The sequence below is a fragment of the Myodes glareolus genome, chromosome 8, assembly GCF_982192425.1.
Source record: "Myodes glareolus chromosome 8, mMyoGla1.1, whole genome shotgun sequence".
NCBI classification, from domain to species: domain Eukaryota; kingdom Metazoa; phylum Chordata; class Mammalia; order Rodentia; family Cricetidae; genus Myodes; species Myodes glareolus.
Window position 1 is genome coordinate 67,759,190 of NC_142033.1, and position 27,469 is coordinate 67,786,658.

Genomic DNA, 27,469 nt, shown 5'->3' on the forward strand with positions numbered 1-27,469 from the left:
TGTGCCACCCCCCAGCTCACATGTTAATTTTATGAATGCATGTTTATGCATGTGTTTGTGTGTTGGTGGATACACATTCATGTACAGGTGCACATGGAAGCCAGAGGAAAGACTCATGTATCATCTTTTGGAACCCTGGCCACTTCTTTGAGATAGGGTCTGCTCTTGGCCTGGAACTCACCAAGTGAGCAAGGCTAGCTGGCCAGTAGATCCCAGAGATCACATTGTCTCTGTTTCCCCAGTGCTGAGATTACAGCCTTGTACCACTATCCCAGGCATTTTCCCATGGGTTGTGGTGATCAAACGCAGGTCCTCACATTTGGAAGGCAAGCACCCTACTGTCTGCGTCAGCTCCCAGCAAACATTATTTTGAGTGGTGTTGTGATTTGGATATGAAGTGTTCCCCCCACCAGACTCCTTAGTCCAGACACTGGGTCCCTGGGTGCTGAGACTGCAGGGGAGGTTGTGCAGCCTTGCTGATGAGAGGCATGACTAATGGGTGTGTATCACTGGGAGGCAGAACCTTTGAGGATTGTAGCCCTGCCCTGCTTTAGGTCTGGTCTCCTTCCCTGCTTCCGTCTGCTGTCCTGATGTAAGGAACCCTGCTATATAGCCTCATTGCTGGGACCTTCACCATGCCTTCCCTGCCAGGATAGACTGCAGCCACCAGCCACAAATATCTTCCCTTAAGTTTCTATTAGCCATTCTGTCTCAGCGAGGAGAAGAATAACAAACACAAGTGGTTTTTAGTTCTTACAACCCTGTGGCCAGAATGATCCACCCCTCTTCTTTCACTGTGCCCTGTAACCGCCCTGTAGACCAGCAGACAGGCTGTGAGAACCTCCAGGAAAACTGAAACAGACCCAGCTCTTAGTGAAGTGCCTGTCACCTGGAAAGTGCCCAATAAATGTTAATATAGATCATTTCAAAGTCTTTCCTTCTAAGAAGAAAGCATGGTGAGAAATAATGCCCTCACTCGCAAGAAAATTAATGGAATGTGTGTTGCTCTTCACACACTCTTCTGACTATTTCCACAACAAAAGCTGTAGTTTTACCATGGATTAGAAGGTCAAATATTAGCATCCTGCAGGCTAGCAATTGAAAGGGTTTACTTTATATTCCCACCAGCAGGGGGCAGAAGAAGCCATCCAGCTTTAGCATTTCCTCCGACAATGAACTTGGTCAGTTTGATAACTGTTTCCCAATAGACAGCTGGGGGGGAATTGTGCTTTTGATATGCTTTTCTTTGTCTACAAATTTTTCCCGTATTAGTTATTTATTACATAAATGTGTAACTTTCTCAGGAGCGTTTTTTTCCTTGTGTATTTTCACCATGGATATCTGTGACTCTCAGATCTATGTTTCTGATTTTAACCTTTCAGTTCAGTCATCTTCACACCCTGCATACCTTCGTCCTGCACTTCACTTCCTATCACTGTGACAACAGCTTTTGAAGGGTTGAAGTGGAGAAGGGCAGTTGGAGGGCCATGCTTTCTGGGGTGTCGCTGACCATCGCCGGCTGCCATCCAGCCGAATTAACGGACCATTCCAACACTAACTACTTCATAAGCTTGAAATTGTCCTTCTGAGTAGTGTGCCTTTGCGTTATCCCACTGTCTCCTGCCCGGAACACATAAATCGCCCCTTTGTTTGGAATATCTACATTGTATGCACTAGCCCCCGTAGGGGAGAGGACAGACAGATACGGACACACAGAGAGACAGATGGCTTCATGCGACTTTCATTTCAATACATTCGTTGTGATTGTTCTGTTTGATTCGTAGTTATTGTTAATGCCTGACTCTGCATGACATACGAATTGAGTGTTAACATGGGCATGTATTTACAGGAAAACAGAATGTATGTGAGCTTCAATGCCACTGCAGCTTTAGGCCTTGCTGGACTCTTAGAGCATCACCCACAGATCAGAGAGTCCCTCACTCTAACACCTGGAGGACGGTCTACATCATACCTGTCACCTGAGCATACCCATGAGCCTGGTTATTACTTCCCAACAGTTACTCACTTAACTACCCTGGGAAAAGTTCTTTGTCTAACAAACAGCAACGATAGACAGTCCCATTCACTCCCAAGGCCAGGCAGCCAGTGGAGAACAGGGCAACCCCCTGGGTGTCTGTCTCAGGTAGGTGACAGGTATTGATCTCAGCTAACAAACCTGGCCAGAGAGAGTGCCATTCCTACAGCTACAAGAAAAGAGGCATCGGGAAGCAAGGAGCAGGTTGAGGACTGAGACACCTGGTGGGTAGGCAGCCTAAGTATGTGTCCTCGGGTGCTCCTGGAGATTGCTGGCCGAGCTGGGAGTGCTGGTTCTGTGAAGGGACAGTTTCTGTGGTGAACTTTCCCAATTTGAGTTGTTAGCCACTATCACGCTAGGGGTGATGTGGTGTATGCTGGTGAAACTGTTTGCACCCCCATCTCTACAGTTAGACTGCTGATACCAGTTTTGCTCACTGGTGTACATGGGGCCAAACAGAATGAATTCATTTTTTTTCCTTTCAGCAGGAAAAAAATCTCTGGGGCTGAGGAAGAGACTCCATTGATAAAGTCCCTGCCGTGCAAGGGTGAGACCTGTATTCGGATCCCCATGTATGAAGCTAGATGTGGAGCATGTGCCCATCAACCCAGAGCTGAGGGGAAGGCGTGTGGAGGCCAATAGATGCCTGAAGCTCATTGGCTGGCCAGCCTTGCCAAATCAGTGAGCTTCCAGGTCCGTGAGCAGCTCTGTCTGAAAACATAAAAGTAGACAAAACTAAGCAGGCATGAAAAATCTTTATGGATTGCAACTTAAAATTTAACTTAAGAGGGAATTAATTTTATAAGCAAAGGAGAAAAGCCATTGAAGAAAGCTACCTGGCAGCTGACTCTAGACTCCTCATGCATGCCAATTCACAAGCACGTATGCACATCTCTGCACTAAGACACCAACAAGTAAATACACCACACACATAACACAGCACACATCTCCATATTCCTGAATGACTGCCATCATGAAAGTATTTTTAAGTGGTAGGGACTGGGTAAGGGAACGCAAGGCCCTGAGTTCCCAACAAGAACAAAATAAGAAGATTTTTCTTATCATGTGACCCAGAAATCCCTAGGTTGGTCATAAAAAAAAACCAAAAAAAAAAAAAACCCCAAAAAACAAAAAACTCATGTAGGACAAAGTGGCACTGACTTTTAATCCCAGCATTCAGGAGGGAGAGGCAAGCAGATCTCTGATTTTTAAACCATCCTAGCCTACATAGGATGCCCAGAGCTATATAGTGAGACCCTATCTCAAACAAACAAAACTATCCACCTAGAAGATCTTTATGCTAAAAAATTAAATTCTCGGTGCTGAGAAAAGGCAAGGGCAAACAAGGTCTGTGATGGGAGTAGGCCATACCCATCCACCGAAGCCACACCTCCTAATAGTGTGCCACTCCCTATGAGATTAGGGGGGACAATTACAGTCAAACTGCCCCATTCCACTCCCTGACCCCCATAAGATGCTAACATGTGAAATGCATTTAGACCAACTCCAAAAATCATTATAGTCTATAAAAGTCGCAACAATATTTAAAAGTCCAAAGTTCAAGTCTCTTCTGAGATTCATGCAATCTCTTAACTATAATCCCTGTAAAATCAAAGTAAAAAAAAAACAGATCAGATACTTCCAACATATAATGTATATAATGGATATACATTACCATTCCAAAATACAGGGAAGGGAGCAAAGTGAGGAAATACTGGACCAAAGCAAGACCAGAAACCAGCTGTGCAAGCTCCAAACTCTGCATCCTCATGTCTGATGTCAAACCCCTCTTCAGAGCGCCAACTCCTTTCAGCTTTGTTGGCTACAGCACACTTCTTTCTCTTGGGCTGGTTCCACTCCCTGTTAGCAGCTCCCCTTGGCAGGTATCCCATGGCTGTGGCATCCCTAACATCTTGGGCTCTCCAAGGCAATCCAGGCTTCAATTTCACAGCTTGATGCAATGGTCTCTCTGCTAGGCCTCCATTCAGGGTCACCCCTAACACATGCCTGGTCTCAGCAGCTTTCTTTAGGCATGGAGGCAAATTCCATAACCGTTTCTTCTATCCTTAACTTTAAAACCAGAACCATGTGGCTGAAGGTGCCAAGTTCTGGGGATGAAACATGGCTTCTCATTCAATTACATCTTCACCAGCTTTCACTGCCTAAGCTTGGATGTCCTGAAACTTGCTTTGTAGACCAGGCCAGTGGTGTAGAAGGTCCTTCTTTCTATGTGTTGCTTATTATTGGTTAATGAATAAAGAAACTGCCTTGGCCTGATAGGGCAGAATTTAGGTAGGCAGAGGAGATGGAAGTGAATGCTTGGAGAAAGAAGGGTGGAGTCAGGGAGATGCGATGGATCCACTGGAGACAGGTGTTGGGAATTTTACCTGGTAAGCCACTGCCACGTGGTGATACACAGATTAATAGAAATAGGTTAAATTAAGATGTAAGAATTAGCCAATAAGAAACTAGAGCTAGTGAGCCAAGCAGTGATTTAATTAATACAGTTTCTGTGTGGTTATTTCAGGGCTAAGCTAGCTGGGCAACTGGGATGAACAAGCGGCTCCTCCCTCCTACAGAACAGCCTCAAATTCAGAGATCTACCAGCCTCTGCCTTCCCAGTGCCAGGATTAAAGATGTGTTCCACCACACCAAACTCTATGTAAGCTTTTTCTTAGTTCCTTTTCACAAGTTTGAAATTTAGCGGGGTGGGATCTTGCCCTGAGGTCTCCACTCCCTTTATTCTATTTCTTAATCTGTTTATCTCCTTGCACACAGAATTTAGCACAATTTCACTTTCTGGTGCACTTTTTTCTCCCCAAATATTTTTTCTTGCTCACCTTGTTCCTTTTCATTACAGAATTAACACTAGTAACCACAAATCAGAATCAATATTAGGCTATTTTGAGTTTTACTTTGCCAACAGAATTAATCTGAAACTACTCATTTTAGCCTTAGGCAGACTCTTCAGACAAGGGCAAAAGGCAGCAACTTTCTTCACTAAAATATCAGAAGAACAATCTCCAGGCAATATACTAAAATCCTTCTTCTCTGAAACCTCTTAACCCAGCACTGGACAGTTCATCAAAACACACTCAGCACCACTGTCTTCCATGTTCCTGTTAGTATAGCCCATTAACAGTACTTAAAAGCATCCCATTGCTTTCCTAGCCCAAGTACCAGAGTCCAAATTCCCCCAAACAAAACATATTCAAGCCTATCACAGCCATACTCCATTCCTGGTAACAACATTATCTCAGTTTGGGTTTCTGTTGCTGTGAAGAGACACCATGACCATGGCAGCTCTTATAAAGGAAAACATTTAATTGGGGTGGCTCGCTTACAGTTTCAGAGGTTCAGTCCATTATCATCATGGCGGGGAGCATGGCAGTGTGCAGGCAGATGTGATAATGCAGGAATAGCTGAGAGTTCTACATCTTGCAGGCAACGGGAAGTCAATTGAGACACCGGGCAGTGTCCTGAGCATAGGGAACCTCAAAGCCTGCCCCCACAGTGACACACTTCCTCCAGCAAGGCTATGCCCACTCCAGCAAAGCCACACCTAATAGTGCCACTCCCTGTGAGATTATCAGGACCAATAACATTCCCACTACCACAGCCTCATATTGAAAGCTGACAGATACTGAGGGCTGACTATGTGTGACAGCTGGGGTCACTGCCTTCTTATTCATGCCTATTGTGGACACTACACACCAGTGACAACATTTCTTTTCTGGGAAGGTGTCCACAAGATTGCTTCTACACCAGTGAGAATCTGTGTGTCATTTCCTGAGACACTTGACACCTGCTTTTAACATGTACCAAACCCCACAAAGATGGAATACAGAACTGTGTTCTGGAAAGGAAATCACCAAGTTTAGGAAACTCAAGTGGTCCACGTTGGCACTGGGAGATAAGTTCCCACACACATAAGTCAACTGGGTTCTGAGCCTCCCTGTTACAGGTTGAATCCAGAGTGTCCCCCACAAAGTACATGTTTAAGTACTTGCTCCCCAATAGTGGCACTACCTTGAGGCCATGGGAATAGTCAGAAGTGGGTCACTAGCGCAGGGTCTTTGAAGATAATAGCTTACCTGTGCTTTCTTAGCCATAATGCACTGCAACCCTCTGTAACTGAGCCCTGCCCACAATTTTCCTGGTATAAGCTCTTGCTCAGGTGTTTATGGTCACAACAATGTAAATATGTAATGGTCAATACATCCCCTTTGTTCATCGCCCCAAGACCAGCATCCCAGCTCTTGAGGACACCCCTCAATCTCAATTAAAGAAAAATGATAGGGCAGAACTTAGGTAGGCAGGGGACAGAACTGAATTCTGGAAGGAAAAAAGCAGAGTCAGAGAGAGAGCTGCCATGGAGCTGCCAGGTCAGACATGCTGAATCTTTCCCAGTAAGCCACTACCTCGTGGTGATATACAGATTACTAAAAATGGGTTAAATCAAGATGTGAGAGTTAGCCAATAAGAGGCTAGAGATAATGGGCCAAGCAGTGATTTAATTAATACAATTTCTGTGTGGTTTTTTTTTTGGGGGGGGGGGTGTAAACTAGCCGGGCGGCCAGAAAAAACAAGCAGGCCCTCCTTGTAACAATTACTGTGATAAAACACCATGACCAAGGCAACTTATAGAACAGAGGGTTTATTTGGGGTTTATGATTCTAGAGGAATTAGAGTTTTGCACCATCACAGTGGGAAAGTCCACAGCAGTAGGCATGGTAGCTGGACCCCCAAGCCGAGAGTTCACATCTTAAACCCCAAACAGGAAGCAGAGAGCAAACTCCAAAGGGCAAGAGTTTTTAAACTCTAGAAGCCTGTCTGCGGTGATGCACTTCTTCCAACAAGACCACACCTCCTAAGCTTCCTCAAACGGTGCCGTGAACTGGGGACCAAATATTCCAATGTCTGAGAACACTGGAGACATTGCATTTAAACCACCACATGTTCTAACCTTAAAACGACAATAAAGTAAGAACTACTGGACTGGGAAGATGGCTCAGCATCTTTGTTTGTTTTGGAGCCTGTCCCTGGAACAAGCTCTTGTAGACCACACTGGCTTCAAACTCACAGAGATTCGCCTGCCTCTGCCCCCCACCCCAATGCTGGGATTCAAGGCGTGCGCCACCACCACCTGGCTGGGAAGATGGCTCACTGAAGTGCTTTCTGCACAAATATGATGACCCAAGTTGAACCCAAGTTCTTTACATAGAACCCATGTAAAGATGCACTGGTGATCTCAGCCCTGGGGAGACAGAGAGAGAGAGGGGGAGAGAGAGACAGAGACAGAGACAGACAGACAGAGAGATTGTTAAAGTCTTATGACCTTAACAGTTTTCTGAATCCTTCAAGACATTGCTGATTCAGGCTCAGCTGCCTAAGACTGCCCCATGCAAGGAGCCTCTGAGGGGCGGTCCTGTGACAGGACTGTCTGTCTCCGGATTCAAGTTCACTGGCAAACCCCCAGAGCAGCACTGTTAAAACTGTATCTTACCTCCCTTTGATCTGCAGAGGAGAAATCTAATATGTGGGTGACCAGGGGCCTCAGACAGAAGTCAGCCTGCGGTCACTGGGAAGGGTAGAGAGGAGCAGGAAGCTGTTTCAGCGGCTCACAATGGCCACTCTGTGGCCCAACAAAGGCCTGCCCTCCTGAGTGATGCCTGACCTTTAAACTCCCACAAACATATGTATTTGCTCAGCAATTACAATTTAAACAACTGAAGGGGCTGTGTAAACCCTTGTATCAAAGGAACACATGAAAGCTTGCCAGGATCCCATAACAAAAGGAGGCAGAACAACACTGGCTCTCCTCGGAAAGCACAGGGGTCTCCTCCCCAGTGCACACTTTCCCTCAGAGACCCCGTGTTTCGTGACTAGGATGACAAAAGGCAGGCTCAACCCCTAATAATAGAAGCTGAAAATCTGCAGGCTAAAAAGCCTGTGTGAGATGGGAAGTTCTTTTTTTTAATTAATTATTCCACTCTCTCCCCTCCTCCTGCTCCCCCCACCTTCCCCCACCCCATCCCTCATCCACTCCTCAGAGGGGGATAAGGCTTAAACGATTTTTTTTTAAACAAAGAACTTTTTCTTAAAGATTTATTTATTTATTATGTATACAGTGTTCTGCCTGCATGTATGCCTGCAGGCCAGAAGAGGGCATCTCATTACAGATGGTTGTGAGCCACCATGTGGTTGCTGGGAATTGAACTCAAAACCCTTGGAAGAGCAGGCAGTGCTCTTAACCGCTGAACCATCTCTCCAGCTGAGATGGGAAGTTCCTTAATGAAGAAAACTGAGGCGATGTGGCTAATGCCATTCTTTAGGCAAGGGGGCCACATATGCCTTCCTGTGGTGTGTGTGCACATCTGTGCACATGTGTTGGGCACACACGCACACATATGGAGGCCAAAGAACAAGCTTAAGTGTTGTTAATCAGTCATCATCCACTTCTTTTTTTTATTAAAAAATTCTTGTTTTCTTTTTTTTGGGGGGGTATGTAAAGGGAGGGGAGAAGAGAGAGAGAGAGAGAGAGAGAGAGAGAGAGAGAGAGAGAGAAACAGAAGGGGAAAGGGGAGAAGTGGGGAGAGACAGAAGCTGCCTCTTTGAGGGAGATGGAAAAGGACCACCATCCACTTCTTTCTTTCTTTCTTTTTCTCTCTTCCTATCTCTTTGTCTTTCTCTCTTTCCCTTCCTTCCTTTCGAGACAAGGTCTCTAACTGGCCTGGAACTCAGGGATCTGCCTCTCTGCCTCCCCAAACCGCACCACCATGTCCAACTTTTGTTTTTCATTTACATGATCAGTGACAGGAGTTAGGCAGATCCTTGACAGGCAAGGCAGATAGGGGCCGGGCCATGACTAGGTAGGCAAAGATGGTTGGCTTCTTCCTCATATTCCTGACCAGAGACAGAGGCTCAGGATGTATTTATGCCAAAGTTGTGGGCCTATCATCTGCCCTGTCTCTGTTCAAACTGATCAACCCTAATTTAGGGAATGAAGAGTCTTAAAATCCCCAGTTTCAGTTTCTTGAGTACAGAGGGTCTTTCTGTGTGTGCTTGCTGTGTATATGTGTGCATGCGTGTGGGCATGCATGTGTGCCTGTGCGAACACGAATGCACATGTGTGCTTCCTCGCCTCTAATAAAGCCTTTCTTCACTGACTGATTCTGTCCCCTGCTCCTACTGGTGCTCCAGAGTTTTCCCGCCTTTTCATTCTTTAACTGACAGAGAAAACAACCCCAATCATAGACAGAAACAATGATTTCTGGGGATGGAACTTGGCCCCTCATGCTTGCAGGGCAAGCACTTTACCAAACCCAGCCCCTTGCTGTCTTTATGAACATTACACAACACACCTGTGCTATGAACCTCAGAGACCCTTTCCTCAGTTTTACAGTGTGGTGGCAGCTCCCCTCCCTAATGGCTATATATTTCAAGAACTATTTTGAGGAAAGAGAGAAATTTGAGAAATACTGGGGACAAAGTTCCCTCAATGCTGGAGTGGCAGCGTAAGCTGGCAAGCTGCTTTGACAACCCCTTAGTTGGTGAGGCTGGAATGGACTCAATGCTTGGTCATACTCAGCCACAACAGACAGCATGGGCTGCGAAGTTTCATCTACAGCAGAGGGGATCCATGATGGACAGCAATAGAGTAAGCGTGGCCTCAGGCATAGGGATGGGGCACACAAAGCCGGGTGAAAGATGGCAGATGCAGATGATAGGCTAGGGAGATTTGCCTGGCAGCAGCGTGTCCTAAGAAATGCTGTCCCGTCTATCAAGTGAAGTGTCATTTCAAACTCCAGCCGTCCTCATGCAAACATAACACCCACACTGCTATGTGGTCCCTGTCTGCTTCAGTGCTATCACTAGCAAGGCTTCACATAGGGAGGGAGAAGCAAGGCATCGGAGACTCTGCCCTGGCCAGGGCCTCTGTCTGTTGCAGACCCTGCACAGGAAGCATAGCACGTATTCCTGGATCTTATTTTCCAATTTTCTTCTTTCTGTGTGTGCACTATGCTTTCGCATGTCCAGGCTAAAGGAAATTCTTCTCTCTCTTCCACCTTATTCCTTGAGGCTGGGTCTCAGTCACTCAGAGCTTCCCCAAAGGAAAAGTGAAGCTCAGGGCACATATGGACAGCAGGGGCCCAACCATGACCCCCACATGCTGCAGTCAGAGGCTCTAAGATGGAGAAAATGAGTATTCTCCTGCAGACCAAGTCTTTTGCCAAACTCTAAAGACTAACTACATCACAAACCCCTTGACACACATAATTCAGAAACCACTACAAAATAACACTTTCTACTCCTTCTAGAGTGGAGAGTATAATATGCTCTCCTTTGGGCAGCAAGCACTTCTGTAGAAGGCTTATTCCAGCCATTTCCAGAAAGCAAATTGGAAGAAGGGATAAAGGCTGCAGTTTCAGGTCTGGTACCCAGTAACAGTAGACGCTCAGAACATGCCTTTCCTCTTAACTTCATGAAGCCGGTAATTCCTTTCCAGTTTCCTTCTGCAAGGGAAGGCGCCACAATGGGTTCTGCTATCACCATAGCTATGTCCACGCAGGAGTCAACAACATGCAATTATCTATGCTGGAGTCCGTGTTCAGTGTGCAGACAAAGGAGCGTAAGACCAGGGAGGAGGACAGGTTTACCAAGATACACTATCCAGCACTGCCACTATGGAAATGAATACAATACTGGTCTCTTACAGCCCTCTTGAACACGTTGACATGGAGAGACAGCTCAGTACTGGAGAGTACCTGCTGCTCTTGCAGGGACTGAAATGCAGTTCCCAGCACCCATGCTCAGTGCCTCACAAGTGCCTGTGACGCAGCTCCAGCTTCTGACAGTCTCTTCTGGCCTCTGCAGGCACGTGTACTTCTGTGCAGTACTCATATACATAATTAAAAGAAAAGAAACTTTAGAAAGATGTGGCTAGACAGATGGCTCAGTGGTTAATAGCACTGACTGCTCTTTCGGAGGACCAAGGTTCAATTCCCAGCACCCACATGGCTGTCTACAACAGGCTATCTGTAACTCCAGTTCTGGGGAATGATGCCCTCTTCTGGTCTCCAGTGGCCATTGCATGCAGGTGGTACATGTACATATATATAGAAAAAATATTCATATGTATAAAACAATAGGATACATTTTAAATATATATATAGGGGCTAAAGAGATGGCTTAGTGGTTAAGATCACTGGATACTCTTCCAGAGGACCTGAGTTCAATTCTCAGTATCCACATCGGGCAGCTCACAACCACCTCAAAACACTCAACACATATGAATAAATCTTTTTTAAAAAAAAATAGTAAAAAGAGGGCATGCAGGAGGTCCTGGATTTGACACTCCAGTGCCAAAATGTTTAAAAGTTGTCTTAACAATAGAAATTAACATGGGTACTATCTTGGACAGAATCTATCTGTATCTATATTTTGAAAACAAATTATGTGTTCCTGGGTATCTATTTTGGCAAAGAGGCAATCCCAGGCTAGGAAATTATCAAAGGAAAGCATTCAGGACCAGGTCAACTCAAGTTTCAGCTCGGAAGAAAAATGAGATGCTTATAAGACAATGAAGAAACTTTACAAAAATATTGGTATCCATCTGGATAGTGACTTCTAGTCACTGCTCTGGGGGCTGAGTTTAAACAGAGTGAAGAGCAGGGCTCTGGGAAAGCTGCCTCCTCCAAAGTTTCAATCAACCTTGTTAAACAAAAGCAAGACATTTTAAAATTCTCAGCTTTCCTCATATAAACGCCCCTCTGTTGTCCACCATTCATGTTCTGACTTCTGCATTAGCCTGAGCCTGGATATTGCAGTCGAGCGTGGAAGCAAAGGCAGCTTAGCCCTCAGTAGTCCCCATTTATCTTTTTGAGCCTATTATCAGTATGCAGTTGATTGATTCCATGAATATAAAAAACATGAGGCAGATTGGAGAGATAGCTCAGTGGTTAAGAGCACTGCTGCTCTCAGCACTCGGGAGGCAGAGGCAGGCAGATCTCTGAGTTAAGAGACCAGCCTGGTCTACAGAGCAAGTTCCAGGATAGCCAGGGATACACAAAGAAACCCTGTCTTGGAAAACAAACAAACAAATAAACACTGACTGCTCCTCTAGAGAACCCAGACTTAATTCCCAGCACCCACACATTTTGGCGGTTCACAATCATCTCTAATTCTAGTTCTAGCTCTTCTAGCCTTTAGAGAAACCAGGCGTGCACATGGTACAGATTTACAGGCAGGCAAAACACCCATACACATAAACAACAAATTATTAAGTCATCAAGCTGAGACCAGTATATCAAAACAGATCTTTGTGAGATTAGGGGACACCTGAATGCCAGGCCCTGACAATGAGCCTAAACAGCAGGTGGCAGCAGGTTAGGGAACACTTGAGTGGCAGGGCCCTTGATGATCCTGAGCACAGGCAGCAGGTGGCAGCAGGTTAGGGAACACTTGAGTGGCAGGGCCCTTGATGATCCTGAGCACAGACAGCAGGTGGCAGCAGTGGACTTGACACTGAACTGGGACAGGGACTTGAGCCCTGACAGGAAGGCTGCTTCAATTTCTAAAGACCCTGCATGGCAAGATTGGGCATGTGTAAGTCAGGCAGGCAACTGGGACGACTTTTGGGCCCATGGGATGATGGGCTGTAATGCCAGATGCCAGGGCACTGCGTGGCCAGCCCTTCTCTCCACAGGCTGTAGGGGGACAGCAGAGAAACACACCATGATGCCAACTGCCGGAACTGACATCAGCAACCTTACTTCTTCCTCCCTGTGGAGTTCTAGCTCCTCTGGGCCCTGGGATAGCTGTTCCCCCTGTAAGTCTACTGGAGCACAATATAAAGTTTAATTTGTTACATCAGACACACTACCTTAAAGACAATACAGTGAAATGGAAAGTTGGTAAAATAAGATTGCACATTGGCAAATACTGCAGCATTTTGGTCATTTTATGAGGCTCCCTAGAGTTCCTTTGTATAAGCCCATCTCATGTGGACAATGGGGTACACTTCTGCTCCCTGGGCATTGGAACAGAGAGTGTCTCAGGCAGACCTCTGATACGGGAGAATTGTCTGTATTCTGTCAATCATTTTAATAAAACGCTGATTGGCCAGGCAGGCAATATAGGCGGGAAAGCCAGACAGGAAGTAGGGGTGGAGCAAAGAGACTGGGAGTATTCTGGAAGCAGAGCTCCCTCAGCACTCCTGCACAGACCACCAGAGAAGCAACATGTAACCTGCCCAGCTGAAAAAGGTACCAAGCCATATGGCTAACATAGATCGGAATAATGGGTTAAGATAAGTCATAAGAACTAATAAGTAGCCTGACCTAATGAGCCAATCAGTTTATAATCTTATGGAGTCCTGTGTGTAATTTCTCTTTGGGATTTGCCGGCTGTTGGGGTACCGGGCGGGACGGAAACCCCAACAAGCCGGCCCGTCATGTTACAAATGGCGCCAACGTGTGGACAACTGTATCCACATAAAGCCTGAGACAGTTTGGGAAGTAATTCTAGAACAAAATGACAGCATTGCACGTGGTTTCTTGGTAGCAGCAATTTCTCGGGTCTGCTCTGCTTGCTAGAGGCAAGCAAATGCTCTCATCTAAGAGAGGCTTCCTGACTCGGCTTTAGCTGCAAAACCTTGCAGCTCTTTTAGGAGGTCCTGCCACGAAACACTTAAACGGTGTTGGTGAAAAGCTGAATGCATGCTTCTCAGGGTTTTAGCCGTAACAGGAAAAGAGCTGTGCTGTTTTAAAATGCCGGTTTTCTGGGCTGTCCTGCCAGGGCAAACCTTGACTCTTTTAGGCAGGCAGTCCGACTGAGTGTGGTCTATGAGCAGAATGTTGCAGTTTGCTTGCTGGCAAGGACCTTGAAACGCCATAGAGTTGTGGCAGTGAACAGAGCTCTGGCTGGTACCTCAGCCATGATGCTGGAAAGCTAAATAACGGGCTAGGTCTAACCGTCAAAGCCATGGTTTTAGACTCATGTGGTCAGAAAAAAGAGAGAGAGATACAGTAAAGAGAGGTTCAAAGACGAAGAAAACCTCTAAATGGTTTACTAAGTGTTAAAAATATATGCAGGCTAAAGGTTAAAGTTCTTAGGGTAAAAGAAGAAAGAAAGTAGTTGGGTGTGGTGGTACACACCTTTAATCCCAACACAAGGGAGGCAGAGGTAGATTGACCTCTGTGACCTCTAGGTGTGGTAGTACACGCCTTTAATCCCAATGCCTGGGAGGCAGAGACAGATCTCTGTGAGTTTAAGGTATGGCAGCACTTGCCTTTAATCCCAGCACTTGGGAGGCAGAGACAAGTGGATCTCTGTGAGTTCAAGGACAGCCTGGTCTACAGAGTTATTCCAGGACAAAGATATACAGAGAACCAGTCTCAAAAAGTAAAAGTAAAAATAAAAGAAGTAGAGGTTAAAATAAAGCTACATAAAGATGGAAAATACACAGAGAATCTTGATACTGTATGCTATTATGCTCTCTTTGAATTGTTTGAATGCTGAGGAAGGAGCAACAGCTGCTAAAGGACTGTTGTTTATAGATACTGCTGAACTAACCCAAGATAGGTATTTTGAAAATATCTTGGCTTCAAAAATGAAGTCAAAAGGTTTGTTACTTTGGAGAAGAGATTTTGCTATTGTTTCCACAGAAAATGAGAGGTTGTGGATTCATTCTGAGTTAAGAAAAATCCAGTATGATCAAGGAAGGCCACCTGAGAAATCTCCAACAGGAACAGATGGCCCAGATGTCTGAGTTCTACATCCAGAACAGATTCAAGACTGCTGCCTGAGATGATCAAGACTCACAGGATACTCCAGTCAGGACTTGATGATAATTCTAAATTTTCTTTAGGTCCCCATAAGATTATCAGCGCCCACAACCAGCAGGAAGTAGCCTGAAATACTACGCCCACATTCCCAACAAATGGACTATGGGTATTTTCCTTTGTTTAAAAAAAAAAAGAGGGAAATGATACGGGAGAATTGTCTGTATTCTGTCAATCATTTTAATAAAACGCTGATTGGCCAGGCAGGCAATATAGGCGGGAAAGCCAGACAGGAAGTAGGGGTGGAGCAAAGAGACTGGGAGTATTCTGGAAGCAGAGCTCCCTCAGCACTCCTGCACAGACCACCAGAGAAGCAACATGTAACCTGCCCAGCTGAAAAAGGTACCAAGCCATATGGCTAACATAGATCGGAATAATGGGTTAAGATAAGTCATAAGAACTAATAAGTAGCCTGACCTAATGAGCCAATCAGTTTATAATCTTATGGAGTCCTGTGTGTAATTTCTCTTTGGGATTTGCCGGCTGTTGGGGTACCGGGCGGGACGGAAACCCCAACAAGCCGGCCCGTCATGTTACAGACCTCAACAGTCATAAGGCTTTTGTCCCTCATTAGGCATGCTTTGCTTTATGGAATGTCTAAGGATTCTCCCAGCTCAACAGTTAATTCCCAAGACAGTCAAGCAGCCATCAAATGGGATACATGCAGGTCTAGCAACTAACTTAGCACATTCATTCCAACCCTAAAGGGTCCTTTACATCTAAACTGTCCATATGAGAGAGTTACTGGTAAGGGACCAAAGCCACGCCATTTGATTCATCCCCACAATGGCGTAGCCTCAGTCACAAGCCTATGCATCCCTCTGCATTACCGTCTCCCTTGGACACACACTCTACCCTTGCAGCACTGTTCTGTCTCCATCTTGTTCTCACCCCAAGGGTGACTGAACAATGACACTGGCAACTCTTGCTGAAGGCTTAAGGGATTTGTGAGTAAAACGCCAACTCTCAGTAGGAGGTGGCGCAGGGCTCCACCAGCATAGTCCCCAGGGTGCACTGGGGCAGGCGCTGCTAAAGAGCAACAGGCGCAGACGGCCACCCCGACAGCTCACACTTCTCAATGTCTTCCTGACAAGGCAAACGGAGGTGCCTAACCAACACCCCACCTCATCAAATGGGGAAACACCTTCACCTGTCATCATACCACATTCTAAAGCTTCCTACAGTGTTTTCTTAAAGCACACGATTTTTTACTGTTGATATAGAATTCAACAAGAATATATTTTATTTTTTCATAAAAGTTTAACAAAAATATATTTTTTCATTAACTTAAAAATAGTTTCAGAAAGTAATTTCCGATTGTTATAATTCATTATACATTTTACAAACAGTAGAAGAAAGCAGTCAATACAAGTGTGTGAAGCAATGGTGTGCTCACTTCAGAAGCTTGACTCTGTCTTTCAGAACCTTAAAGGTGGGGTTCTTGTTAATTTTCTTGTTGAAGATGGCCAGGAGCTCCTCCTCTGACATGTGATGGTCGCTCATCACTGCATGGTACTGAGCTATGACCTTTACAAAGAGAAACAGATGTCAGGTGCTCGGCAAATCTACCTGTCCAAGGTTCTTTGGGGATGAAACACACTGAAAAAGGTCCAGATGTAGGTCAACAATAGAAAATAAAAGAACCCCAGAATCTGGTCACACAAGCGAAGACCCAGCAGCTGCCCAGGTGTGAACAAAAGTGCATCTCACACAGGACTACAGAAATAAAAAAAAAAAGGGGTTGGTGGGTGGGGCTGGCAAGATAGCTCAATGGAAGGGACATTCATGTGCTCTCTCTGTCTCTCAAGTAAATAAATGATGCAATAAAGCTTTTTTTTAAAAAAAAAAGCAATAGCAACTATTTATATCAACAAAAGAGAGCAAAGTTCTCTCTTTTCTTTACTGGAAAAAATCACTTCTGGTCATTTCCAGTACAGTCAACTGTACGCAATGCATGCAATCTTTAGACAGGTCCAGAGTTAGAGAGCTACCCTGGCTTGGTTGCAGGATGGATGGCGCACAAGTGAGCTGCTCTGGAAGTAGGTGTGACTATCTGTCTCAGTGTTTTCAGGTTAAACAACACACATGTACATTTTAAAACAACCTCTCCCCAACTATTCCATGCCTTATTTGTTGTACCTTTTTCTTTAACTTCTTGACTGATATCTCGTTGTCTGGAGCCTGTTTCAGAACGGCTTTAATGGTCCCCTTCCAGTTGAATTTACCTACAATGCAAAGAATGATGCATACGGCCCTTTGTTTTGTCTTGTCACCCAAAGGGCAAAGAAAAAATGTTCCACAGTTGTGTGCTTCCTGGGAAATGGCATGACTCTCCCATGAACAAGACCCCAAGTCCTTCACTAGCTCAGTAAGAGGGGCCTCCAGTGACCAAATGCACATTGGAGCAATGTACTCAGTGAGGAGAGATGGTTCTCACAAGTGTCATGGTAGGGACAGCCCCCTGAGAGAAAGGACTAACAGACAGAGCTGTGCATCCACAGAGAGCCTGTGATACAGAAGATGCAGCTGAGCAGCTCAGTCTGTTCCTGCTTTTCCTGCTAGGCCCAACTCTCAACTGAATGCCAGACTCAGACCTAAGACAACATGGAAAGGTGGTGAGAGACAGACTGGCAGTGTCTCAGGGCCTGCCACGGGACAGACTCTTTTGTTCCTAGTCTAGATTTGGAGTCAAGAAAGCCAGCGATCTAGAAGGCCACCAGGTACAAGTTAGACCAGCCCACACCTACAGATTCAGTAAAGGAACAAAGAAAGGGTAGGCCTGGCCTGCCACCAACACTGACAGCACAACCATTAACTCTAGGCTACTGCCACAGCCTATGTTCAACTGATGACCACTGTTGGCCAAGGTCTAGTTGGGAGGCAGAATCCTGCCTTCCAAAGGCTGTGGCAGGGACAGGGACAGTGCCAAAGATGAACAAGAAATCTGAGCTTTTGCCCATATTGGTGGGTAATGAGAAAGAAGCTGCCTAGTAACGGTGACAAAGGAGGCCACAAGGGGAATCCCTTTGACTATGACAAGGAACAGGGAACTTGGGACTTCCCACCTCTACCTGGCAGCAGAAACATGCACCACCTTAAGGTCTGGAGAGAAAACTAGGAAAGCAGGAAGTAGTAGGCTGTGGGTACAGGCCAGGAATCCTAACTACTTGGAGGTTTGGCAGGAGGATCACAAATTCAAGGCCAGTTAGCCTGGCACACAGAGAAGGTCAAGGCCAGTCCAGACAACTTTAGTGATACTTTTGTTCCGAAATAATAAAAGAAGCTTAGATGAAGCTCAGTGATGCATTGTTTGCTTAGCACAGACAGACAAGGCCCCTTCTGTTCAAGCCTTAGTGTAGGGGGAGGTGGGGATGGGGAGAGGAAATGTAGCTGGGCATGGTGGCACACACCTTTAATCTCAGCACTCAGAGGCAGAGGCAGGCAGATCTCTGTGAGCTGAAGGCCAGCCTGGTCTACAGAGTGAGTTCTGGAACAGCCAGGGATAAACAGAGAAACACTGTCTCAAAAACAAAACAAAACAAATATATATGTATAACACACATGATAAATAAAGAAGCTTTAAGTTATAATTGTGAGGAAAAAAAAACCCAAAATCCAACCAGAAAAGGCACAGAAGGCCAATAAAAACAACTTAATCCTTAAAAGCCTTCAGTCTACAAAGTCGGAGAGGCATCAGAGATCTAAGTTTGGGCAGTCACTGAACCCTCACCAATGGCTCTAACTCCCATCTTGGCTCATTTCTACAGGCAAGAGAGGGTGGGAATATACAAGGCAAGTGTGGATTTGTCACTTCACAACAGAACTTCCAGCTTCATGAGGCAGGAGCTCTGTGTGAAAGGTGGTATTTAAGAGGAGCCCAATACTCTTGGATCCTGACAGTGTGTGTACGTGCGTGCATGTGTGTGTGTGCGTCCATATGTGTGTGTGTGTGTATGAATGTATGAATGTATGTATGTATGTATGTATGTATGTATGTGTGTATGTATGTATGTATGTATGTATGTATATATGAAGATAGGGAGGTGGCCATGGAACTTCATGCAGGGAGACACTAGGAACAGACCCAGAGGATGAGAAGGGGCAGTTACAACTGCCCGGACCTCAGGTCATCTCTACAGGAGGAGGGGGCTAGACAAGACACACGGGGAAGGTGGGAACAGAACAAGCCTTGGGAAACCACATTGGGCTCACTGCCAACTTAAGGGCAATATGCTATGGTTTGGATCCATAGTGTCCCCTAAAGACTGGGACCCAGTTTGGTGCCACTGAGAATATTAGTAACCCTGACAGTGTGGGATACTAGTCTGTCTTTGGGTCACTGCAGAATTGACCTGTAAGAGGCCGTTGGGACCCTTTTGGCCTTTTGAGCAGCAGGGCCCTATCACAGGCCCCAAATCAATAGGACTAGTGACCATGAGCCAAAATTATTGGTTTTATAGTTTGATCATTGTTGCAGCAATGAATGATGGCTAACAAATCTATATTCAATCCAGATATTCCCCTTTTCCTTCAGAGAGGATGGAGGCACTGCGATACCAATCCATATGCCTTAGTTGTGTCTCTAACGGGCATGACCCTGCAAGGCAGTGCCTGGCCTACCTTTGGCAGGAGCATCTTTTTCCTACCCACACAGAATAAACATAGCCAATGAGTGGTACCTTTTGTTGGAACCTCATGGTCCTTGGCCTCTCCCTCCTCAGGCTGTCCTGGCAACTTCATCTTTTTTTTCTTGGACTCATCTGTTAGAGAAGCAAAAAGATTTAGCTGGTTCCAGTTACAAAAGCCCAGCTTGGCATGGGCATGCGAGCTCCCTCACCACACCCGGCTTGGCAGGTTGTTCTCATGCTTGCTGGAGATGAGCAATAGAAGGCTGAAGGGAGGTCAGCTGGACCCCTAGAGCCTCTGCCTTTCTCCACACCTGGTCCAGAATGTGAGGCCTAACACATTTCCCTGTACCCCACTCACAGCCTCACTGAGAACCCAGTGTGCGGGCTGGCACACACCTTCTGAGTGTTTTCGCCGCTTCTGCTTTCCTTTTCCTGTCTTGGTCTGCCCCTCATCAGCATCTTCCCCAGGGCCCCCGCTTCTGTCTGCACCCTCTTCTGGGGCCTGCCCACCCCAGGCCTTCTTCTTTTCTGGCGGGCCGTCAGCCTCTGTGGTCTCCTCCCCACCAGCCTCATGTCCTGCCTCCTGGTCCTTTTTGCGCTTTTTTGGCTTCTGGCCCCTCAGGTTTTCCTGTTGGTTTTCTGACTTCAGCTCTTTCTTCTCTTTCTTTCTATTCTTCTGTCGTTCCTCCTTCCTTTCTCTTTTATTTTTCTTTGGCTCTGCTTGTTCTTCCGTGGTGCCATTTGTTTCCTCAGATGGAACCTTATTGGGGATCTCTGCACGAGGCTTGGCCATGTGGCCGGGTGGTTGTGGATCTTGCTCCTTATGAAATAAAAATAAGAATTATCTATATATCTGGTCCGGCCACACCTACTGTCCATACTATACTGTTTATGGCTGTGACACCAACATCTAAAATTTAGCAATACAAGAAAAGCACCCCCAAGTCCATACCTCATTCTTGAACCTGTTTTCATGTTATTAAAGGGTGAAATGAGGATAGTCTATGATTCTGGCTCACTGTCACCCTTCATCTATATGACGACAGAACAGCCAAGTGCAGGGTGTCATGTTGTGGATTATTAGTTGTAGATGTGTTACATTAGTTTATGCTGTGGAATATTTGTTTAATGATGCAAAGATATGTTGTATCATTGTTTAACTCTGTGAAGCTGTGTTACTTTGCCTGCCTAAAACATTGGTATAATAAAGAGCTGAACGGTCAATAGCTGGGCAGGAAACGGACAAGCGGGGCTGGCAGGCAGAGAGAATAAACAGAAAGGGAAAAAGAGAAGAGAGAAGTGAGAAAAGGAGAATGCAAGGGGCCAGCCACACAGACTCAGAGTAAGAAGGAAAGAAAAGATATACAGAAATAGGGTAAAAGTTCCGAGGCAAAGGTAGATGGGATAAGTTAAGAAAAGCTGGCTAGAAATAAACCAAGCTAAGGCTAGGCACTTATAAGTAATAATAAGCCTCTGTGTGTTTATTTGAGAGCTGGGTGGTGGGTCCCCAGAGAGCAAAGAGTTAAAAAAAAAAGAAGAAAAAACAAAAACAAAAAACCCAACTACAGCATCAGAGAGCTGTGTGTCTGCAGAGCTGGGCTCAAGGTCCAGTTCCACTGCTATCCAGTTCCCAGGAGCTACAGCTTCATCTGTAGGACAGAGCATGTGGAAACTACCATTTATGGCTGAGTCACCTGTAAGACAGAGTTCCACGTACAGCTGACATACGGCTAACATGAGAAAAATATGTCTTGTGTGTGGGGCAGTGGACACAATGCAGGTGAGTGTTCTGTAAATGAAGTACAGACAGAGGCACTGTCACATCCTCCTTCTGATGAGATGGCCACCCTCAGGACAGTCACAGACAACAGCCAGTGTCAAGAACGGGGAATAAAGTCTGCTAGGGTCTGAGTGCCTCTTGCAGGGGTAGGCACTGCAGGTTGGCTTCCCATGTGATGGAAGCAGAAGTGGCAGAACCTCAAGACTGAGGGCCTATGGCAGATAGGTCATCAGGGATGCTGCCCTCAGTGAGTTAAGACCAAACCTATCCTAAACCTTGTTAGCTTCCTGCCAACCAAGTCACCACTCCCAAAATGCTCCTATCACAATACTACCTGTGTCTGCCACATCTTAGACTTCCAACCTCTAAAAAGTGTTAAGCTAGCCAAGCCTCTTTTCTTCACAAAGAGCTCAGCTGAGGCTGTGGTAGCTCAGGAATCAAAGGCACTAACTACATGCACTGCTACAACAGACTTTCTGCCTACTTCTGTACTTAGTAAGAATGGGCAACAGGTCCATGCAAACAGGTCCAGTCTCTGCTATACTCCTACCATACTGATCTCTCAGTACATTGAACTGCATTAAGTTGTGGGCCTGTGCAGAGGGACGGATTAGGCTGCTACAGGTGCTGGAATGGCTAGGTTGAGGCATCCACAAGCATGAGAGCAAGTTCCATTCCTTGGTCACTTCCAAATGACATGGAACAAGTTGCCATGTCAAATGCCAAATGCAATGCCAAAATGAAGGCAAACAAGCCTTCCCTTGGCACACTAACTCAGCGCCTGGAAGGGCAGCACTGGGAAGCAGACTAACTGTTGCGGATTTCTCAGGAGTTGACAAGGCTTCAAGGGAAAAGAAGCTTCATGGGAATCAGAAAGAGACCCAGGAAGAGGAATGGGAGACATCCAACACCCCCTCAGAAGCATGTCCTCAATGTTCTAACTTCCTCTGACCAAGCCCCACTTGCTAAAATCTCCTCACCTCCCAACAGTGCCAGAAATTGATGATGAGACTTCAACATATGGGCCTTTGGAGACATTCAATACTCAAACAGTAACATGCGACCACTGAGTGCCAGAGTCTTCAACTTTCCTTCTACTAAGCTTAGACCCAATTTCCACCTGGTGTTAAACCAGCTCATGGCTGCAGGATGAAAGGTATACAGAGGTTCTTAGAGACTCGGTTCTTTCCACTTCATCCTACTCCATTCCCCCTGCTTCTGAGTAATCCCCTGGCCAACTCTTTTGAGTGGACACCCCCTTTCCTCTCCGCCCACTGCCTTTTGCTCTTCACAGCACCAAGACTTGGCCTTATATGGAACCCCTCATCCACTGTTGTTTCCACCACACCCAGCTCCACTGAGGCAGGAACACCCGATGATGGCTGCACCCATGGCACCCTGCTAACTGACACGGGGAGAAGCTGTACACCAGGATAGAAAACTCCACCCCTGTCACACCTGCAGTGGCAGGAGGATATGCCCACGCCAAGGCTAAACCAAGCCAGAGGCCCTTTGATCTGTAGACAATCACTGGGCAGAGGTATGGGGGCCAATGTCACTGGTCATGGTTTAGTTGTCAGAACACAGCAGGAGCTTACTGCTTATTTTCTTCAATTTTTAATGAGCTCATGAATTCCAAAGGACTAGAAAAAAAGTCAAAACCCCACAGTTGAACTAAGCAATTTCAAATCTTTGAATTTTTTGCAAAAATAATAGAAATAACCTTTTAAAGCGGTATGTCACATTCATGCCAATTAAATAAAAGATGGTTTTAAGACGTCTATCTGTGCATTGTGGAGACAAGCGCAAGAAATACCATAAAGGTGAGCTTCCTGATCTCATTTGCTGCTCAAGCTACCTTTTCCTTTTTGGGTGTATATCTACACAGGAACACTTGCTCATGCGTACGCATGTGGAAGCCAGGACAACATCGACTATCTTTTTAGTCACTTTCCACCCTAAGTTTTGAGCCAGGGTCTCTCACAGAACCTGGAGCTTTTTATTTAGGCTACACAGCTTGGCCAACAAGTCCTTGGGATCCACCTACCTCTACCTCCTCATCGCCAGGGTTACAGGTAAGAAATGCCATGCCAAGCTCGTATGAGAATACTGGGGATCCAAAGTCAGATCCTCACACTTGGGCAGCAAGCACTTTATATACCCACTGTACCACTACAACATGCATGGGGTCTGAGGCCCCACACTCTTGGCTGAAAGATGCAATACCCTCAGCCAGTTCAAATTTCTTTTACAGCACCAAGGCACTCCGGATATATTTGAGGTCTGCAGTGATTGAGGAATAAATGAAAAGGGTATAGTAGCACAGATGTTTTAGATTGGGAAACTGAGGAGCCGAGCCTAAATAATGTGGCCATGATCAAACACACACAAAGCACAGCAGAGTCCAGAATCGGATTAGCCAGACATCAAATCCTGGATCACTACCATTCACCCAGCCCGACTGCTATGCCAATCATTCCGAAAAACTGGTCCCACTACCAAGCACACAGGTTGAAAGGCTGTCTCTGCACACCAGATGCTCCCAGCTCAGTCCTGCCCATCAAGGAGCTGTAGCCCAGAGGCTCTCTGGAACGCCTTCTCAGCCTCCACACACAGCACCCCATTCCATTATTCCTAGTTGTCTGTCATACTGCAATCAAAGTGGAGTGGACTCACACTGCTGGACGCTTCGGAAAAGATGTTCCACACCTGCTCCAGAACAGCGTCACTGTGCACCTTCAGGCTGTTCCTCATCCAGTTCTGTAGACACAAAAAGCTGTTATCCCTTGACAGGTCACTGATGGGGCACACCCCGAATTGGGAATGTCATTTAAATCCATACCTGAAACTTAGCCTTTTTTCTGGGAACATTGTCAAAAGCACTGATTTGCTGCAGAAGTTCTCGAACTTTAGGGCTGACATTGGGTTTCTTTATTAATTCATTAATTTTCTATTTAAAAAAAGAAGAAGCAATAAACATATTGGTACGGCCAAAGGGGTCTCACCTTTGAAGCCAAGTTCTATATTTGCTCTATGTATAATGACAAATATTCCTATTTCACACATCACTGAAGGGCTGGCCAAAGCTATTAGGCAAGAAAAAGAAGCCAAAGCCTTCTTAACAAAAGGGACAAAAATCAGGTCAAATATTCACAGGTAGTACTGGAAGGAATGCAGCCACACATTTAGAAGCTCTAGAGGGGTCAAGCAGTTAGAGGTAACAACTCATTACATAGAGCTACAGAATACACAATTCTGAAAAGGCAAGCTGTATTTTTATATGCCAACAAAAAATAATGCAAGTGTGAACATCAGGAAAATTTCATTTGCAATACAACATAAAGAATAGACTAATTAGAAAAACCACAATCAAAGAGGAGAAAGAATTACGCACTAAACACACTGTTATAAGAATCAAAGACGGCATTAATCTCACAGGCTGAGACAACATTAAGATGTCAACCTGAAAGCGCTGGCAAAGTTCAGCTGTATGTGTGATCTAATTTACAAGGAACCCTGAGAGACTCCAACCAAACGAACAATATTGAAAAATAATAGTTTCGTGGTTTTTTGTTTTTTTGGCTTTTCCAAGACAGTGTTTCTCTGTGTAGCTTTGGAGCCTGTCCTGGAACTCACTCTGTAGACCAGGCTGGCCTTGAACTGAGAGACCCGCCTGCCTCTGCCTCCTGAGTGCTGGGATTAAAGGCTGCGCCACCCAAATCAGTTTTTTGTTTTTAAATTCAAAACTCACTACAAGGCTGCAATGATTCAATGAGTGTGGTACTGAGGCTATGGTTAAAGGGTTTTCGGCAAGGATGTCAAGACCAGTCCATGAAAGAATGGACCCCTTTTCAACAAATGGTGCTAGAAATAGTGGATCTTTACATGGAAATTGGACTCTTACGTTAAGTTACATAAAAAATAACCCCAAATAGATCAAAGACCTAAACTTAAAAAGTTAAACTATAAAATCTTAGGAGGGAAAAAAAAACCTTTCAAAAGATCCAGTCTGGTAACAATTTCTTACATATGACCAGACAGACAACATTCAGGGTGAGCAGAATGGCTCAACAGGAAAAGGAGCTTGTGTGGAGGTCAGGGGACAACTTGTAGCAATCACTTCTCTCCTACTACATGAGTCCTGGGATTAAGCTCAGGTTACTGGACTTGGTGGCCAGTGCCTGTATCCCAGCTGAGCCATCTTGCCGGCACTCTACACATCTTCTCAGCTACTGGAAGTTCTTCATGAGGGCCATGCCAGGAGGATGAGCCTTCCGAGAGCCAACACCCCAGTTCACACTCACACTCTGCCACTCAATGGGGTAACTACTAATTTGATTTTCGAGAAAATGTAGTCTCCACAAAGGTGACATCTGTCCAGTGATCTCCCCTTCTTTCAAATTGGAGCTCACCGCTTTTGTAAATATTTTCACTTTATTTAACTAGAAAATTCCTTGCATTTGTGAAATTATTTACTTTGTTCAGATGTGACAGACGGACAGGGCCAAGCTGTAAGGTCTCTACCACTGGGAGCACACCTGTACATGCTTCAGTTTCATTTTACAGTCAAAACAAGGTGAGCAGGAACCCTCAAACACTGTGAACACAATCTATAAAACACATCATCCAGAGGTAAATGCACCAGGATTTTATCTTTCTCAAGACATTCTTACACTTCTGTTCTGGGACCTATCCCCGAACCCCCAGAAGGAAGCAGGTGCCGGGTGAGTGACAGGATGGGTGGAGACCCTTACCTGAATCCATGCCTGTTGCTTTGCGTCACCTTTGTGCGTCTTGGCTTCATAGTCTTTGCCTCCATACTTCTGACCTTCACTGATGCACTTCACATGGCTTTTATAGTCATCGCCCCTGCAGAGGGACCCATCTCATCACTAGGCTGACAATTTGCTAGTGACTCTCAACGACAGCATGCTGCTTACTGTTTGTGACTTTCCACACCTGGCAACTGCACAAACAGCCTAATTCTTAATCTAATCTTTCCATTTATTTATTGCTTTCTTTAGAGCAATGGTATCTGATAGTACCATGACAAAGGATCATCTCCTCCCCCATAACACTCCCGCCCGAAAAGTCCCTTATTCTGAGTGCTCACTTCCTTGAACTGGATAATAATAACGGAAGTAAAATACCAGTTAGGAAATTGAATGATCAAATTTTCTCTAAAAATTAGTATTTTTTTGATGTTGGGAATTGGACCTAGGGCTTCATGCATACCAGACAAGAGCTCTGCCATTGAACTATAAACTATCTGCTCCCAAACTGTGTGTGTACTAAGTGCCACAGGGTAAACATGGAGCTGAGAGGACAATTTGGGGGAGTCATTTCTCTCTTCTACCTTGAGTCCTGGGATGGAACTTAGTGGTCCAGCTTGTAGGGCAAGCTGAATCCCTGAGTCACCTTACTAGCCCCAAATTCTCTAGCCATCAGGATCCTGTCCCTTTGGTCTTCACTTTCACAAGTCCTTAAAATGAAACGGTGCTGGGGGACAATGGTCTGTATCCTGTCAATTATATTTTAAATAAATGGTGATTGGCCAGTAGCCAGGCAGGAAATATAGGCGGGACAACCAGACAGGAAGTTAGAGGCCCGATGAGAACAGAGAATTCTGTTTCAGAGGAAAGCTTGGTCCGCAGTCCTGTCCCAGCCACAGAGCAAGCAAGATGTGACTACACCGCTGAATAAGGTACCGAGCCACATGGTTAGTATAGACAAGAACAATGGGCTAATTAATATAAGTTATAAGAGTTAATAAGAAGCCAGAGTTAATGGGCCAATCAGTTTATAACTAATGTAGATCTCTGTGTGATTTCTTTGGGACTTAACAATTGTGGGAACTGGGCAGGACAAAAACCCTTGGACAACAAAACAGCAGCACTCTCTTGAAGAGTCACATCAAGTTTCGGCAATAGACTGTAAGGTTTCCTTCTTGGTCTCTGTCCTCATTTTGCTCCTCTATTCTCCCAGGCTTGCAGGGTCTGGACTTCTATCCGTGGATCTTCAGGAATTATCAGAACTTACCAGAAGTCCTTCCCACAGTCAATACAGGAGAGACATTCACAGTTTCGGCAGGCAGACACGTGCTTTTCCACCTGCGCTTTCTTCACTGATTCGCCACACGCATTGCATGTAAAAAACACCATCTTTGGTTAAATGATTAAAT

At 45.5% G+C, this 27,469-nt stretch overlaps 1 protein-coding gene and 1 long non-coding RNA gene across 2 annotated transcripts; one reads left to right on the plus strand and one right to left on the minus strand.

Annotated features, from left to right (window-relative positions):
* LOC125387413 (uncharacterized) lies at positions 1-27,396 on the plus strand. Its single transcript, XR_015002747.2, has 3 exons — positions 1-2,728; positions 4,563-4,697; positions 27,274-27,396. It is a non-coding gene; the product is annotated as an uncharacterized LOC125387413 (long non-coding RNA).
* On the minus strand, positions 16,106-27,469 carry Lyar (Ly1 antibody reactive). Its single transcript, XM_048415015.3, has 8 exons — positions 27,328-27,469; positions 26,043-26,157; positions 24,131-24,238; positions 23,965-24,048; positions 19,905-20,328; positions 19,560-19,640; positions 17,020-17,105; positions 16,106-16,407 (listed from the first exon to the last, which is right to left on the minus strand). Exons 1-8 carry the CDS (start codon positions 27,447-27,449, stop codon positions 16,273-16,275), a joined length of 1,155 nt encoding a protein of 384 aa, XP_048270972.2. The 5' UTR covers positions 27,450-27,469; the 3' UTR covers positions 16,106-16,272.